The following is a 16,240-nucleotide window of genomic DNA, read 5'->3' on the forward strand; positions in this document are numbered from 1 at the left end:
CATCTTCAGCTGGGCGGGATATGGGGATTGTGCCTTTACGTTCTTTTCCTTTAACTTTTTGATAACGTCCCTTACTTGTTTCCTCTTTTTTTGGATTTCTGTGGTGTAATCTTGGTTGAAGTAAACGGTCTTGCCTTCGTACGTTGTCTTCCGCTTCCATGCTTCTTTCATTACGGATTCTTTCACTATGTAGTCGGTGAAACGTACAATAATTGCCCGTGGCAGTGCTTTACCTTGAGACTTGTTCACCAGTGAGCGGTGTGCCCTCTCAATGCGCAAATCCATATGTCCTGTTGTCGGAATGTTCGATTTAATAAAGTTTGTTATGAAGCCGATTGTGTCGTTCCTCTCGGCACCCTCCGGAATGCCATGTATTCTAATGTTGTTCCGTCGTGATCTCGACTCCAAGTCCTCACACTTTGATGTTAGTTTGGCGGTTTGTTGGAGCAAGGAGACTGTTAATTGTTCTAGTCTTGACGTTCGCTCTTCCGTGTTAGCATGTAGCTCCTCCATGCTTTCCACCCTCCGCTCCAGCAACACAGTGCGCTCCAGAAGCTCTTCGATGCTTTTTTCCAGTCTTGCTATCGCAAACTTGTTCTCACTGGCTGCTTCAGTGTGTTCTTGCCGTAATTTACGGATTTCATGGAGGATGGCCGAGTCACGTCCCTCGTCGACCGATGACATTCCTTCTGCTCCCTCGATCTTTTTCTCCTTAGCGCCCTTTTCCTCAACAAGTTTCCCCTTCTTGACCATATTTTGTTGAAGAATTTCTCTTTAATATCAGTCACAATTTGTACCCTTTCTGTCTTTCTCCAAGTAAGTATTACATTACTCTTTAGTGATTTTTGTCAGAGCTACTTTTCCTTGCTGCCGTCTACCTCATTGCGCCACCGGAAGTCCACCAGTGTTTCAAGTTTAATTTAAATTAATGTCAGCGTTGGTGTTGGTTGGGGCTTTGCAATAGTGTGTCATAAATGAGGTAGGGTTTTAAACTACATAGCCACAGATTATTGTATTCTGTATTCATCTCTTATTTATTTTGTGTGCCCGAAAAGTGTGCTGTCCACTACCAATCATTTATGTACTTAACATATTTTAAACAAACGAATCAATAGGATTGAAGCATAAGGAATGTGCCAGTGGAAAAACAATGTACCTTTGGTTGATAATCAATCTTGTAGGCCGTCTGCTGAAACTGACGAATTTCTCTGAAGATGTGAGATATCTGACGTCAAACAAAAGTTATTTTTCAATTTTTTATGAAAACAATCGTGGGTTAGGGTTATTAAGACGTCCATTACCATTCTCATCTTGGAAAAATTGACCAAGTTGTCCTCAGTGTAGTTGGGTGTTCCTTCCTCAATGAAGGCCAAATCGGTCAAGTACATTCCTAGGTAGGGAACGCAAGGAGGGTCGCAGCTGAGGGACCAATCAGACACCGAGGTGAATAACGAGTGATAATGATGGAATAATTAACATTTCAATCAATTTTGGGGGCATGCAGACTGACTTACTTCTTCAACGCCTCTCTCAGGTTTTTGAAGCGACCTTCTGATGATACCAACTTCTGCAACTTGTCAATTACTGTCTTAGTCTAAGAAAATCAAAGAGAACAATTATTTATTGACAATACTTAAAAAAATATTTAGACTTGTGAACTTTTTGTTTCCATTTTAAATTGATTTAAAAAAAAAAATCATAACAGTGTCAGAATCACAGGATTATGGAAATCTCCAATATACTGATTTACATATAGAACAAGATGGTGGAAAAGTACTAAATTTGTGCCAAAGAAAAGCAAAAAATACAGTAATCCATCATTTTTTTGCGGGGGTGACGTTACAAAAAGATTTTGCTATAGTCAAAACCTGCGGCATACAAACCTTTATTCATTTACTTATTTATTCATTAACTACTATATTACCCTTCCGTTCATTGAAATCAAAGAGCACAGCCCAATGTACAGGCTCAATTATTTATTTAACAAATAAAAGTACTGTATTTATAAATGTTTCCATTTCATAAACAAATAATATCTGTACTGTCAAATTAAAATTTTAAAAATCATTTTACAGCTTTATTGCACAAATGTATTTTGGACATGATACACTTTACTTCACATGATACTTTTTCCCTATCATGTGGACATAACGGAAAACTGCCTTTACTTTCCATTTACTTTACTTTATTTCGGCAATCCAAATTGTTGAAAGGAAACACATAATGAAATGATCTACATTTATATAGCGCTTTTCAAGTCAATGACCAAAGCGCTTTACAATGTGCTCCACATTTCCCAATCGCAGCCTTGCAGCCATGTAAGGCGCTAACCTGCTTATTGGGGGTATTAGGGGTTCAGTGTCTTACCCAAGGACACTTCGTCATGTAACACGGACGAGCCGGGATTCGAACTGGGATCCCTTGATCCCAAAACGAGCGCTCTACCTCCTGAGCTACTGCCGCTCCGCATCTACATTCATTGGAAAATATTAAGAATGAGCCTTTTTACAGAAGCGATTTTTTTTTCATTTCAAACTATGCTATACTAGACTAGACTATGCTGAATCTAAATTTAAAATAATATAACGTATTTTCCGCACTATAGGGCGCACCGGGTTATAGGGCGCACCCCCAAAAAATAGTTTTTGGTCCTATATCTTCCATAGATAAGGCGCACCGGATTGTAAGGCGCTACAATGGGAACGTCGACAAAACAATCAGATGATTCAGTCAAACTGATTACCCCCTTAACATTCCCAAAGCTTGCAAAGAAGCAAATACGTGTCGTAGACACGTGCGGATGCGGTGTCCGTACGATGTCACCTAAATGCGTAATTTCAAATATCATTCGGGAGGTTAAAGTCTTGGAATTCAAGAAATGTCAACCATTCCTTACTTTCTATTTTCTTTTTCGCTCGCAACTTTACTGTGCATATGACAATAAACACTTGGAATTGAGTTTAATTCACTCAACTCATCACAGCAACATCAAGATCGTTCTAAAACAAGATACCGGGAAAATATAAAGCCGCATAACTCACCTAAGTTCTCACGTTCAATAATGATACGCAATCATGGTCTTCCTTCAACCGTGAGTGTAGTAAATCCAGGAGAGTAAAATGTTTACATATACAGACTAATGAAACATGTTTCTTTATGGAGTACTTTAGCAAGCTTGCTATTCAGTCATCTTTTTCGGCCAATTGCAGGGTTTGTTTTGGCCCTCTAGCGTATCCGAGGCTCCGAATAACTTCAGCCAATAGCGATCGATGTAACGGATGATTGACACATCTTTTTCGGCCAATTGCAGGGCTTGTTTTGGCCCTCTAGCGTATCCGAGGCTCCAAATAACTTCAGCCAATAGCGATCGATTTAACGGATGATTGACACATCTTTTTCGGCCAATTGCAGGGTTTGTTTTGGCCCTCTAGCGTATCCAAGGCTCCAAATAACTTCAGCCAATAGCGATCGATTTAACGGATGATTGACACATCTTTTTCGGCCAATTGCAGGGTTTGATTTGGCCCTCTAGCCAATCCAAGGCTCCGAATAACTTTAGCCAATAGCGATCGATTCAAATAATGATTGACACATTGGTTAGCCAATGAAACGCCGGCATATAAATCCCAGCATACACCACGGACTACTCCATGTTCGGGGGAAAATCGAGTCGGCGGCAGTTGCGTAAGTTGCGAGACCTTGCGAATTTAATATTGAGCCATATATAAGGCGCACTGTATTATAAGGCGCATGGTCAGCTTTTGAAAAAGATTAAGACTTTTAGGTGCGCCTTATAGTGCAGAAAATTGCCTGGAGACCTTGAGCCAAGTCCTTTTGAGTTGGGAGATGGTCTTCTACACCACAATATACCATACCATGCTGTCACAGTTGCCATGGCGCCCAATTGGCCCCACCCGTGTGTCGCCAGCTGGAGCTTGTTGACGGATTGGCTCCCTGTCAGTATTTAAACTCTGTCTCGTCAGTCCCCTTTTGTTGGTCCGTTTGCGAATCTTTTTTACACGGCAAGCCCTTTTTCGCCTCAGCCGTTTGTCTCCTGCTACGATCTGTTTTGATCTCGACCAGGTCTGCTCTCCCGTCCCGAATTACGACCTGTTTTGATCTAGACCACGTCTGTTCTCCCGTCCCGAATAACGACCTGTTTTTTATCTCGACCACATCTACTCTCCTCTCCTGGCTTTCGACTTGTTTCGGATCCCGACCACGGTTTTGCTCTTCTATCCTGGCTACTGACCTGTTTTTCCGCTCCCAACACCGCCATCGCTCGCCACGGAAGTGCCTTTTCCACGTTCAGAGCGACCGGCTTCCCGCAACCAGCAATCGCTAGATCGCAGGCTCAACCCTTTCCCTTTCTTCTTAATAAACTTGTGAGAAACGCTACGCGACTGGTCCTGTTTCCGTTCTGGTCCTGACACCATACTATATTATAATATATTATACTATCCTATACGGTCTGCTTTTATATAGCGCTTTTCAAGTCACTGAAGACATCCCAAAGTGCTTTATAGTATACTCTACTGTGCTATGCTATACTGTGCTTAGCCATGCTATGCTTCATGGTTTGCAGTGTCCCCTACCTGCTTGGAAACCTTGAGCCAAGTCCTCTTGAGTCGAAAGATGGCGCTGCGATTGAGCGAAGATGTAATCTCGAGCACAGCGTTGTAGTTGTGCAGGCAACGACAAATGTCCGCCGCCGCCACCCACTTTTCGATGGCCGCCACCCGCATGTTGACATCATCCCACTGCAGGATTTCGGTGGCGATCCGGTCACTGATCTGATTCAAACAAAGCAGGTACAAGGCAGTCACTCTTTGTGTTCATTTAACACATTCCGCAAGGTGTCTGGTGAGTTGGACGCACGTCGTTGAAGTGCTTGGTGGTTTTCATGATGTACGGAGTTCGTTCATTTTTGTCGTTCTTCATCCAGCCTTGATCAAAGAATTCCCTGCAGAAACATCATCAATACTCAGTGACATGTGTCACATCTTCGTTTATAGAGCTTATGTCAAAACCGGATCAGCGGCGGATGCATGCTCTCTGTTGAACCAAAGAAGCGGGAGTAGCAGTACAAGTTTGAAAAGAAACGAGAGAAGATTTGTATGTTGCGTTGCGTTTTAATGTTGCAATTTACAAAAACAACATGCCCAGCTGATGTGTCCACTGGTGAACAAATTGAAATTTTAAGAAAAACAATATTTTTGCAACTTCCAAGGGAAACAAGTTTTTTTAATTTATTTGTTTATTTTTTTATTTTTTTAAGGACTGTAAGAGTCTGTGGCTGCAAGCCATTAAAATAACAGACTGGACCGACCCAGGACATCAAAGGCAATGTCCCCGTTTACGATGCCCATTTTATATCTAGAAAGTTATCGTTGCAATCAGGTTTATATTTACTTTAATGCCTAATGCAGTAGTAATTGTTATTGAATTGTAAGTGTTTCCTGACAACAACAACTATACACAGTAGGTTTGCTACTACGGGTGGAAGCTTGTAGATCCTGTATAGTAATAATAATTAAAACAATAATAATAACATTATTGATAATGTACAGAGACACCTTGCTATTTTGCGCTTTGGTTATCGCCAGTTCACTGCCCTGTGGATTTTGAAAAAAATTGTCTTTATTGTCATTGATATTATATTGTACATTGTGTTCTGCAGTAGACAGCACAAAGCAAATGCTTTCGGGGAGGGGGGGTGGTTCAGGTTATGGAGTGCTTTGTGTGTTGGGTGGGTGTGAGAGTCTGTTTGCACGACCGTGATAGGCTGGTGTATACTGTCAGCCAGCAGGGGTGGGCACACAAGTCAAACTTTCCACGCAAAACAAACTGCAAAAGACGGCTACAGTTAGAGCTAATTTTTTATCTGCTCGTTACATTGAAAATAAATTCAGCAATTAAATCGGAGTCTGAGGAAAGTCAGAAAAGTGCAAAGAAATGATGATCCCCAGCGGAAGCTCAGTGGATTGTTATCGGGTCTTGTGAGGCGGCTGCAGTCATGCAACATAACAACTCTTACAAGCTACCCCTGCCGAGTCTGTGTCTCACAAACTCCAGATCCATTACCCACAAAATGGATGACCTAGAGCAACAACTCGTGGTAAATGGCTACATTCAGGACGGTTGCATTTTAACCAGCATGAGAGACCTGGCTCCGATGCTGGCTATCCAGCCGCTCTCTAAATGGCTTTCTTACTGTATTTTTGTATGATGACACTGAAGACCATTCAATTCAAATCCAAATCTGCATTCTGTGTTTTTATTTGTAGCTTTATAGTCGGTATTTTGTTATAACACAATCGATGTATTTAAGATGGGTGCAAGGCAGGGAAAGTCAATTCTTTGCATTTAATTTATGTGTGAACTATGCTACTGTAAAGATTCACTGGTCATCTGAGACACCTTTTTCGTCCATTTAACTTGATGGCATTAAAAGGTATTTTACTCGTTACTTACCCGATCAAACCGGCGTTCTGCACACAGTAACAAAAAGAAACATCATGCACAGAAATTGTCAGCAAACAGACAATTCTGGTTAAGCAATTTAATTATTAAATTCAAATAATAAAGGTCACACAGCGATGAGTTACACTGAGTTGATTATAAACTCTGTAGCATAACTAGATTTGATTTGTCTCTGCATTCTCAGTGGTTTAGATGCAAGGCGAAAATGTCACACACAAAAGCACTACAAAGTGGCTCGCACGATCTTTGTGTAGCGCCGATCAAAAGAAATATTTTTTGTTGTCGACTTTGATCACTATAATAAAATCATTATCTTGCATCTTCTGCATATGTAATGCTTATTAGAGAAATAAGTATTTACTTTTTACAATCTGTTTCTGTCAATGGGCTGCTATAAATTGACATGAATTCTGCCTCATTAATGCATGTGCAGCTTGGTTATGTCACACTTGTTTACAAACATGGAATGGGATCTGTGGTAGTCTGGGTATTGTCTGTATAGCCCGTTGTGACTTCTTGTGATTAAGGGTCGCACAAATAAACATGACTAGTTTGTCTTTGATAACAACCACCATTGGCGATTTTAGAAAAAAAACATATTAATTTCTCTTTAAGGAACAGTGTGTATCATTTAGAGCCTCCTAGTGCAGGGGTCAGGAACCTTTCTGACACAAAGAGCCATAAATGCAAAAATATTTTGATTTTTTTATTTGAGAAAGAACCACAAACAATTCTACAGAACTGCTCCCCATACAAAAGCTAATTCTTAAGCACATTTTTTATCACTTTGTGACATTTGATGATTTGTTATAATCTATGAAACAATAAGCCTGCCAGAGCCTGTGTCCCATATGAATGTAAATATACCATTTAAAATGTATCCCGCAATTACTTAACTCCCAATGTTTTGATTTGAATACTAGGAAAAATTACATGAACCGTAGCAATGTTAATTAAAAAAAAATCATACTTCATGTAATTTTTATATCTTCGTGGAATCCCTGTCTAAAATTTGCCGCCATGTTTGTCTTTTATCTTGCTGCTACACTGTAGTCTCTGAGATTCGTTTTCGATCGCATCAGGCATAACAGTGTCATCTAACAGTCAGTAGCCTAGATGGTAAGGCGCCCGCTTTGAGACTGGGAGGTCGGTGGTTCGCGCCCCGGCCGAGTCATTCCTAAGACTTAAAAAGTGGTCGGCGGCGCCCTCTGTTGGCTGCGGCTGCATCGGCTCGCTACAACGGGTCAGGTGCAATCGACATTTCGTTCTGTGTACATTGTTACACAGAATGACAATACAAGGAAATTATTATTATTATTATTATTATTAAACTGTTAGGGCTTTAAAGTGATTTAGAATCATTCAACAATGTTTAGGAGTGTCACTTCCTATTCGTGAACATAACATTACACTTTGCGGTAAGCAGTAACAGTATTACTTCACCATGCCCAGTTTTGACTTAATTATTTCTAAAAAAAGGAGACACACACACACACACAAGCAGGAGCATGGACCTTATTCGACTTTGATGCACTTGATTCAACACTTAAAAATTCCACCTTACACTTTATGGATTAAGCCGTGTTTTCTGCCCTTAAGGGTTGCAAACCTGTCAATTACTTTTTGGTCTTGCACTTGGTTAAGCAAATGCCAGGTTCCTTCTCCTTCCTTTCGATCCCTTCTCTCTCTCATAGTGTTGATAACTATATACAAATAAATATGGAGGAGGTTTTGTGTATTTGTTTATAGTTACAGTGGGTATTAGACCCTCACTTAAATGTAGTGCTTTTTACGGAAAAAAATCGAAATGTCCATGCTGGAGCTGGGAGGACGACCACATACATAACGTAAGCGCATGCAACAATTAGGATAGGCTGATCATTGTCCCAGCTCAAATGAGGACTAAAATTTCTTGATCATAACAAAGTCATAGCAATGGGTGGTAAAATAGCTGTTCAACAAAACCACAGTATAACACTTTCACCATAATACACCGGAGCCTCCACAGACTCCATCGCTATGCCGCAAGTGACACTAGCCAAGCCAAAGAGAAGCGGGACGACAGCGGTTCTAGGAGTCAAATAAACCGACTACAAGACCTTGTTAAAGAGCCACGTACCCTAGCTGGTCTGGTACAATCAAGATTCCTGGAATGATTGGAAATCACTGTGTTTAACACAACTAGACATCAAAGATGTTGAAGGTGTGAAACTGTTGTTCTTCATTCTTATCAAAGAATTTTGTGCTGGCATTTTTTGTGGAGTTGGTGGACAAGGCTGAGGAAAATCTCTGACCACCTGATACAAGATGAGACTGGCATTACTGAGGTCTTTCTTCAATGCCGTGATGACATACTGGCGAATAGTCTCGCCGAACAGACTGCCACGCACAAAAATGCTTGGAAAAACAAATACTTCAACAACAATTTTGAGGTCCTCAACGTCAAAATGAAGCTACTGACTGACAGACAAGCTAGACCGGTTGCATAGCTTCAAGATTGACTGTTGGCTCTTCTTGTAGAAATTAAACAAATACCAAATTAAAATAAAAAAAAATGAGGGGGAGATGTCAAGGCGAACATAAAATCGACATATTATGCTAATCATGTGCTGATCTAGATTTTAAATATATGATTTTTTTCTCTTGCGTGATGATGATATGTGTTATTAAGGAAAAAAGAGTTTAAAAAATGCTATCATTTTGGGGGGTGCTTGGGTTGAATTTGGGAATGATTGAGGAACCCTACAATCAGGCTGGTTACACCCATGACGACCACCAATATTTTAATGTTGTACTCACTCATACGGGATGACCTTGAATACCAAGTGGTCAAGCAGAGTAAGCTGTTCGGCGATCTCCAAGGCAGAGTGGTTTTCAAACCTTTCGTTCCTGCTGTCCTCCATGGCCTTCAATGAGCACACACACAAGGAGGTTTGCAACACAGGAACTGACAACACAGCTCAAGCACTACTTTTGTCTTACCGTGTGAATGATTTCTTCCAAGGTGACCTGGTTGTCTCCAGGGTCCTCCTGTGCTAGGGTCCTGAATGCAAAATGAAACATTACTTTGGGAAGTTTTTTTGCCATCAGATTCAACTTTGACTTTATTGTCAAAATATGCTCTATGCACAAAATACGGCAAAGATGACATTGCTTTCTCTTCTTCTCTTGCAAGCTTGCAATAGCTACGGCACAATACAAATAACAAATAGCAGCAAGAATACATAGCATCACGATTAAAGAACAAATTTCAGCAAGTTAGCATTTGTCTTCTTTTTTTTATTTTTTAAATTAAGCAATATAAATATGTTGGTTTCAAACAAAGAATGTGCAAAGTATAGCCGGAACAGTTTTGCATTTATTTGTCAGAGGAAGAGAGGTGGGAGGGGGTAGGGCAGGATGAGGTTTTAGGGTCCTGACAGGCTGGTGGAAGAAGCTGTCATTAAGCCTGGTGGTTCTTGCTCCAAGAGACTGCAGTCTTTTCTTCTGACGGCAGGAGGTTGAAGAGGCTGTGAGATGGGTGGGTGGGGTCACCAGCAATCCTGGTGGCCTTTCTGGTGAGTCGGGAGTTGTAAATCTCCAGCAGGGAGGTGAGGGGGACACCAAGGACCTTTTCGCTATTCTCACGATGTGCTTCAGGGTATGTCGGCAGGACATGGTGGAGACTGGTTAGGATTCTCTCAATAGTGCCTCTGAAGAATGAGAGCATGATAGAGGTCAAGAAACCAGTCCTCCTGAGTTTGCTGAGAAAATACAGGCGTTGATAAGCGGAAGAAGTAAGACAGAAGTCTGGCGTGGAATAACAGGAAGTCAGGTAGACGAGATCGATACCAGATACACGAGCAGATATCGGACAGATGGGATCGATACCAGACAGGACGGGACAGACAGGATCGATACCAGAAACTGGAGACTGGAGTCAGCCATGAGACAGGACGAGACAGATGTGATCTATACCGAAATACCGGAGACTGTAGCAAGATGTCAGACAGGACGGGACAGCTGGGACAAGATAAATGGGATTCATACCCGATACTGGAGACAGGACGAGACAGACGGGATGGATACCACAACCTGGGGGCTAGAGTCAGATATCAAACATGATGAGAAAGACGGGATCGATACCGAACAAGATACACAAGCAGGATACCGGACAGGGTCAAAACACGGGTGCAGAGGTTTGTTGACGGACTGACAAGGGGGTGAGTGAATGCACAGAGCTTAAATAGGAAGGAAGCCAATCACAGGCAACGAGCCGCAGCTGGTGTCAAACGGGCAGGGCCAAGTGAGGGCAATGGGCAACCATGACAGAAAACACCCCACCGCTCCCCCTTAAGGGACGGCTCCAGAAGTTCCCCCCCAAAAAAATTCAGTGCTCTTCAGAATGGGCCGATGCCCCTGAGGAAGGTGCAACTGCTCAGGGCGCAGGGAGTTTCCCCAATGCGCGCTTGTGTGAGTGTTCGCTGGGTCCATCTGTGGTTAGTCCGTACTGTCAGAACCAGGAAGAGGACCCTGATGCGTAACATTTTCACACAAGCTTTAGTCTACGCAAATGGGGCAGTCATGCGGTTGAACACAAACGCCAGTGATTCGGCGATCGCTGGGCGGAAGAAGTAAAACATAAGTCCGGCGTGTAAAAACAGGAAGTCAGAGGCCGACAAGATCGATACCAGATACACGAGCAAATACCGGACAGACGGGGTCGATACCGGACAGACAGTGTCAATACAGGACAGGACGGGACAGCCAGGATTGACACCAGATAATCGAACAGATACCGGAAAGACGGGATCAATACCGAGCAGGACGGGACAGCCAGGATTGATACCAGATACTGGAGACAGGAGTCAGATATCAGACAGGACGAGACAGACGGGATCGATACCAGACACTGGGGACTGGAGTCAGATATCATACAGGATGAGATGGACGGGATCGATACCGGACAGGATACACAAGCGGGATTCCTGACAGAGTCAAAACACATGTTTTGCGGGTGCAGAGGTTTGTTGACGGACTGACAAGGGGTGAGTGAGAGCACTGAGCTTAAACAGGAGGGAAGCCAATCAGACAACGAGTCGCAGCTGGCGCCAAACAGCCGGGGCCAATTGAGGGCAATGGGCAACCGTGACACTAACAAAGAGTACTTCTCGGCTTAAAACAGGCCCGAGACCCCTGATTCACACTTTATAAGACAGATCATGGTTTTTTTCTTATAATTTAAAACAACCATATTGTTTTTTTCTAATGAATAAAGTGGTTTTTACCACTGGTTGGATCCCTTAACCACGAGGGTAGTAGGGGCACCATCTCCTGTGATTTGTCTTGGGCAAGTACAGCCTGGTGGCGCCCATCTCTTTCCAGGCCAACATATGTCTCGAATGGAGGACCTTTCGTGTGATAGGTGAAATGTGCTAACTACTGCCTTTAAGTAACATTTTACAAAAGTTGGCTACTCAAGAAAATTATATTTGATAAATCTACAGTAGTGACAATAAATCTGCTTATTTAAAACATTATTTTTTTGCCATTTGTTTTGATTTTGTAGTAAAATAGAGAAAATGAGGATCAATATAGGTACTGTAATATATAATGTAAGCAAAGAATATGGGAACAATTAGGAAAATAATAGTAAATACAAAATATTTTACTCCAAACACAGCTTGGGCTCTGGTACCAGTCCCCTGGAAAGAGGTTTAACTCTCTTCCATTCTGAAGTTGCCAGTGAGATTCACCTTCAGTTGGGGAGACGGGTCCTGAATATTGTTTGTGCTTATGCACTGGACAGGAATTCAGAGTGCCCACCCTTTTTGGAGTGTACGCATGAGAGCGCTCCCCCCGGAAACTTTATTGTACTGCTAAGGGACTTGAAATCTCACGTGGGAAATGACAGTGAGACCTGGAGTGGCGTGAGTGAGAAGAACTGTACCCGAGCGGTGTTTTGTTAATAGACTTCAGTGCCCATCTAGGCTTCTCCATAATGAACACAGTGTTTAAACATAAGGATGTCCATATGTGCACCTGGCACCAGAACACAGCTCAAGGATTGACTTTGCAGTCGTTCATTGGACTTACGGCCGCGTGTTTTGAATACTCGGGCAAAGAGAAAGGCAGAGCAGACAACTGATCACCAGCTCGTGGTGAGTTGGCTACGATATTGGGGGAGATCCCGGTCTGACCTGGCAGACCGAAGCGTATTGAGAGGTTCTGCTGGGAGCATCTAGCAGAATCTACTGTCCGAAAGAGTTTCATTTCCACCTCCAGCAGAACTTTCCCTATGTCCCTAGTGAGGCGGGGGACATTGAGTCCAAGTGGACCATGGTCCTTGCCTCCATTGTTGAGGCGGCTAATCGGAGCTTTGGCTGTAAGGTAGTTGGTGCCTGCCGTGACGACGACCCTCAGATCCGGTGGTGGTCACCGGCGGTAGGAGGAGCCTTCAAGCTAATGATGAAGGAGACCTATAGGGCCCTTCTGGACTGTGGCACTCTGGAAGCATCTGGATGGAATCGGCTTGCCAAGTATTAACTTCCTTATCGTATTTAATTTCACATTTTTGAAGGGTTTTCAAAGCTATTACTCATTTTAAGAATGATTTGCTGTAAATTAAAAAAAAAAAAAAAATACTTCAAACAAGCAAAACGATGTGACTCTTTGCTGTTTAGTTTTTATCAATGTATCAGCAATTATTAAATACAGTTGATCACCTAATAATATTAGCAGCAGCCTTTCTTTCCTGGGTCAGGAGTTCCGGGTCATGCATGACCTCCTCGAGAAAGCCAATGACTCTCATCTTCAGCTCAGAGTTCAGTTCGAAGTCCTGAAAATGAACAATCAAAATAATTGATAACTTTAATTATTATGAATAAACTATTGATAAACACGTAAATGGAGCACCTGGGAGTGTTTGGAAACCCAGTGACGCAGTACATTCAGCACTCTGTTTGTAGCTGCTCTTCTGATAATAAACTCTTTGTCTCCATTCCTTTGGTCAGTGGAGAAACCTACCAAACGGACAAATATAAAGATGAAAAAATGAATATTAAAGTTCCTAAACCAACTACTTTGAATGTGGCTATCTCATAGTCAAGTAGCAGTCAGCTGTTTCCATAGTGTTGTGGTTTTCACATTTGCCTCAAACGTGAAAGGTCCCTGATTTAAAACCAGGTGGAAACACTTATCCTTAGGGTCACCTTTTAAATGATCTAAAAATAAGTCTTTTGTTAGTATTCCAAACTTACCAACTACTTTGTGTTTGGCTCTTTCATAGAATACTATCTGTTACTTGTTCAATACTGTAGTGGTTATCACATTTGCTTTACATGCAAGAGGTCCCTGCTTCGAGACCAGGTGGAAACATTCAGCTTTGGTCACACAATTTAACTGAAAAAATGAATTTTTTGGAACGATTCTAAACTACCCAATCAATTTGTGTGTGTCTCTTTAATACTACTGTGATGGACATATGTTTCCATAGTGCAGTGATGATCACACTCCATGAACATGTGATATGTCCCTGGTTTGAAACCAGGTGGATATATATATACTGGTCTACAGCGTTTATCTAAGAAAAAAAAAAGAACTTTTTTTTTTAGAGTGATTCTAAACTAACTACTTTGTGTTTGGGTCGTTCATATTGTAGCAGCACTCATCTTTTCTACATTGTAGTTGTAATTACATTCACCTCAATTGCAAAAGGTCCCCTTTTCGATACCATGTTGAAACCAACACCAGTGGTGTCACCTTTTAACTGAACAAAATGTGTCTTTAGTTAGTTTTCCAACTACTCTGTGTGTGGCTCTTTCACAGTGAAGCAACAGTCAGTTGTTTCCAAACTAGAGTGATTATCACATTCGCTTCACATGCGAAACGTCCCTGCTTTGGCACTTGGTGGAAGCATTCAGCTTTGGTCTCACATTTGAACAAAAAAAAAGAGTTTCTTAACTCTATAGCATCAATAGAAATCTTAACTATCTGATCATCTTGTGTGTGTCTCTTTCATATTTGTAGAAAAGATAGCTGTTTTCATAGTATAGTGGTTAACACACACGCCTTGTCCCCGTTTGGCCCCTCGTTTGAAACTAGGTGGAAACAAATACTGGTTTTCAACTTGGATTTAAAAAAATACAAATATTTTTACAGTGTTTTGAGTTTGGGTCTTTCACATTACAGTAGCAGTAAGAGGTTCTATACTGTAGTGGTTTGAAACAGACACGACTGGTGTCACCTTTTAACTGAAGAAAATGTGTATTTTTTTAGTTTTCCAAACTACCCAATTACTTTGTGTGTGGCCTTTTCATTGTCAAGCAAAAGTCAGCTGTTTCCAAAGTGTTGTAGTTATCACATTCGCCTCACATGCGAAATGTCCCTGCTTCGGCACTAGGTGGAAGCATTCAGCTTTGGTCTTACATTTGAACTGAAAAAAAATTGAGTTTTTTGGAATGATTCTTAACTACCTCATCAATTTGTGTGTGTGTGTCTCTCGTATATAATGGAAATGCCAGTTTTGTCATAGTGTAGTGGTTATCACGCCCGCCTTACACGTGATAGGGCTCTTGTTTGAAACTTGGTCGAAACAGATACTGTTTTTCAGCTTTTATCAAATAAAACAAAACTTCGATATCAGGTGAAAACATTCACATTTGGTCTCACATTTTAACTAAAAAATTGTTTTTTGGGAACAATTCTTATTTACCTGATCAATTTGTGTGTTTCTCTTTCATATTAACATAAAATATGGCAGGTGTTTTCATAGTATAGTGGTTATCACACTTGCCTAATATGCAATAGGTCCCTGGTTAGAAACCAGGTGGAAACATGAATGATAATCTTGCTTTTAATCCCAGAAAAAGTTTTTGGTAACTATTTTTAACTATCCAACACATTCCAGAAGCAGTCAGCTGTTTCTATACTGTAGTGGTTATCACATTCACCTCACATGCGAAAGGTCCCTGATTTTATACCAGGTTAAAACAAACACCAACTGTGTCACCTTTTAACTGTACACGATGTGTCTTTTGTTACTTTTCCAAAATACACAACTGCTCATAGTGAAGCAACAGTCAGCTGTTTCAAACTGTGGTGGTTATCACATTCGCCTCACATGCGAAAGGTCCCTGCTTGTATATCAGGTGGAAACATTCAGCTTTGGTCACACATTTTAACTGAAAAATGAATTTTTTGGAATGATTCTTAACTACCTGATCAATTTGTTTGTATCTCTTTCACGTTAATAAAAAGTGCTGCTGTTTCCATAGAGAAGTGGTTATCACATTTGCCTTTAATTCCATGGGTACTTGTTTCAAAACCAGGTGGGACCATAAACTCTTTTTCAGTTTTGATTAAAAAAAACTATTTTACACCACTGGTGTCACCTTTTAACTAAACAAAATTTGTCTATTGTTTGTTTGTTAAACTACCCAACTACTTTGTGTGTGGCTCTTTCATAGTGAATCAATAGTCAGCTATTTCCAAACTAGGGTGATGATCACATTCGCCTCACATGCAAAAGGTGCCTGCTTTGGCACCAGGTGGACACATTTCGTCACACATCTTAACTGAAAAAATGAGTTTTTTAGACCGACTTTTAACTAACTGATCATTTTGTGTGTGTCTCTTTCATCGTGATCCATCAAGCAGCTGTTTCCATCGTATAGTGGTTACTATCGCAAACTGGGTTTGATTCCCCTTCCCACCATTATAAAAGAGACAGTGTGTAATATTTAGAACCTCTTAGTTTGTACAATAAAACACTTTATTT

General features: G+C 41.3%; 1 protein-coding gene across 3 annotated transcripts in view; it reads right to left on the reverse strand.

Annotated features, from left to right (window-relative positions):
• rasgrf1 (Ras protein specific guanine nucleotide releasing factor 1) overlaps positions 1–16,240 on the reverse strand; it is an 82,119-nt gene that overhangs the window by 7,607 nt on the left and 58,272 nt on the right. For all 3 annotated transcript variants that reach the window (XM_088334709.1, XM_088334708.1, XM_088334710.1), the window contains 9 exons: positions 13,378–13,484; positions 13,188–13,300; positions 9,466–9,526; positions 9,283–9,389; positions 4,879–4,963; positions 4,596–4,793; positions 1,515–1,594; positions 1,302–1,419; positions 1,157–1,225 (listed from right to left, as the gene is read on the reverse strand). In XM_088334709.1, coding sequence (XP_088190835.1) covers positions 1,157–1,225; positions 1,302–1,419; positions 1,515–1,594; positions 4,596–4,793; positions 4,879–4,963; positions 9,283–9,389; positions 9,466–9,526; positions 13,188–13,300; positions 13,378–13,484 — 938 coding nt within the window. The remainder of the gene's footprint in view (positions 1–1,156; positions 1,226–1,301; positions 1,420–1,514; positions 1,595–4,595; positions 4,794–4,878; positions 4,964–9,282; positions 9,390–9,465; positions 9,527–13,187; positions 13,301–13,377; positions 13,485–16,240) is intronic.

The sequence above is a fragment of the Urocampus carinirostris genome, chromosome 4, assembly GCF_059441175.1.
Source record: "Urocampus carinirostris isolate Australia breed hairy pipefish chromosome 4, RoL_Ucar_1.0, whole genome shotgun sequence".
In the NCBI taxonomy this organism is placed as follows: Eukaryota; Metazoa; Chordata; class Actinopteri; order Syngnathiformes; family Syngnathidae; genus Urocampus; species Urocampus carinirostris.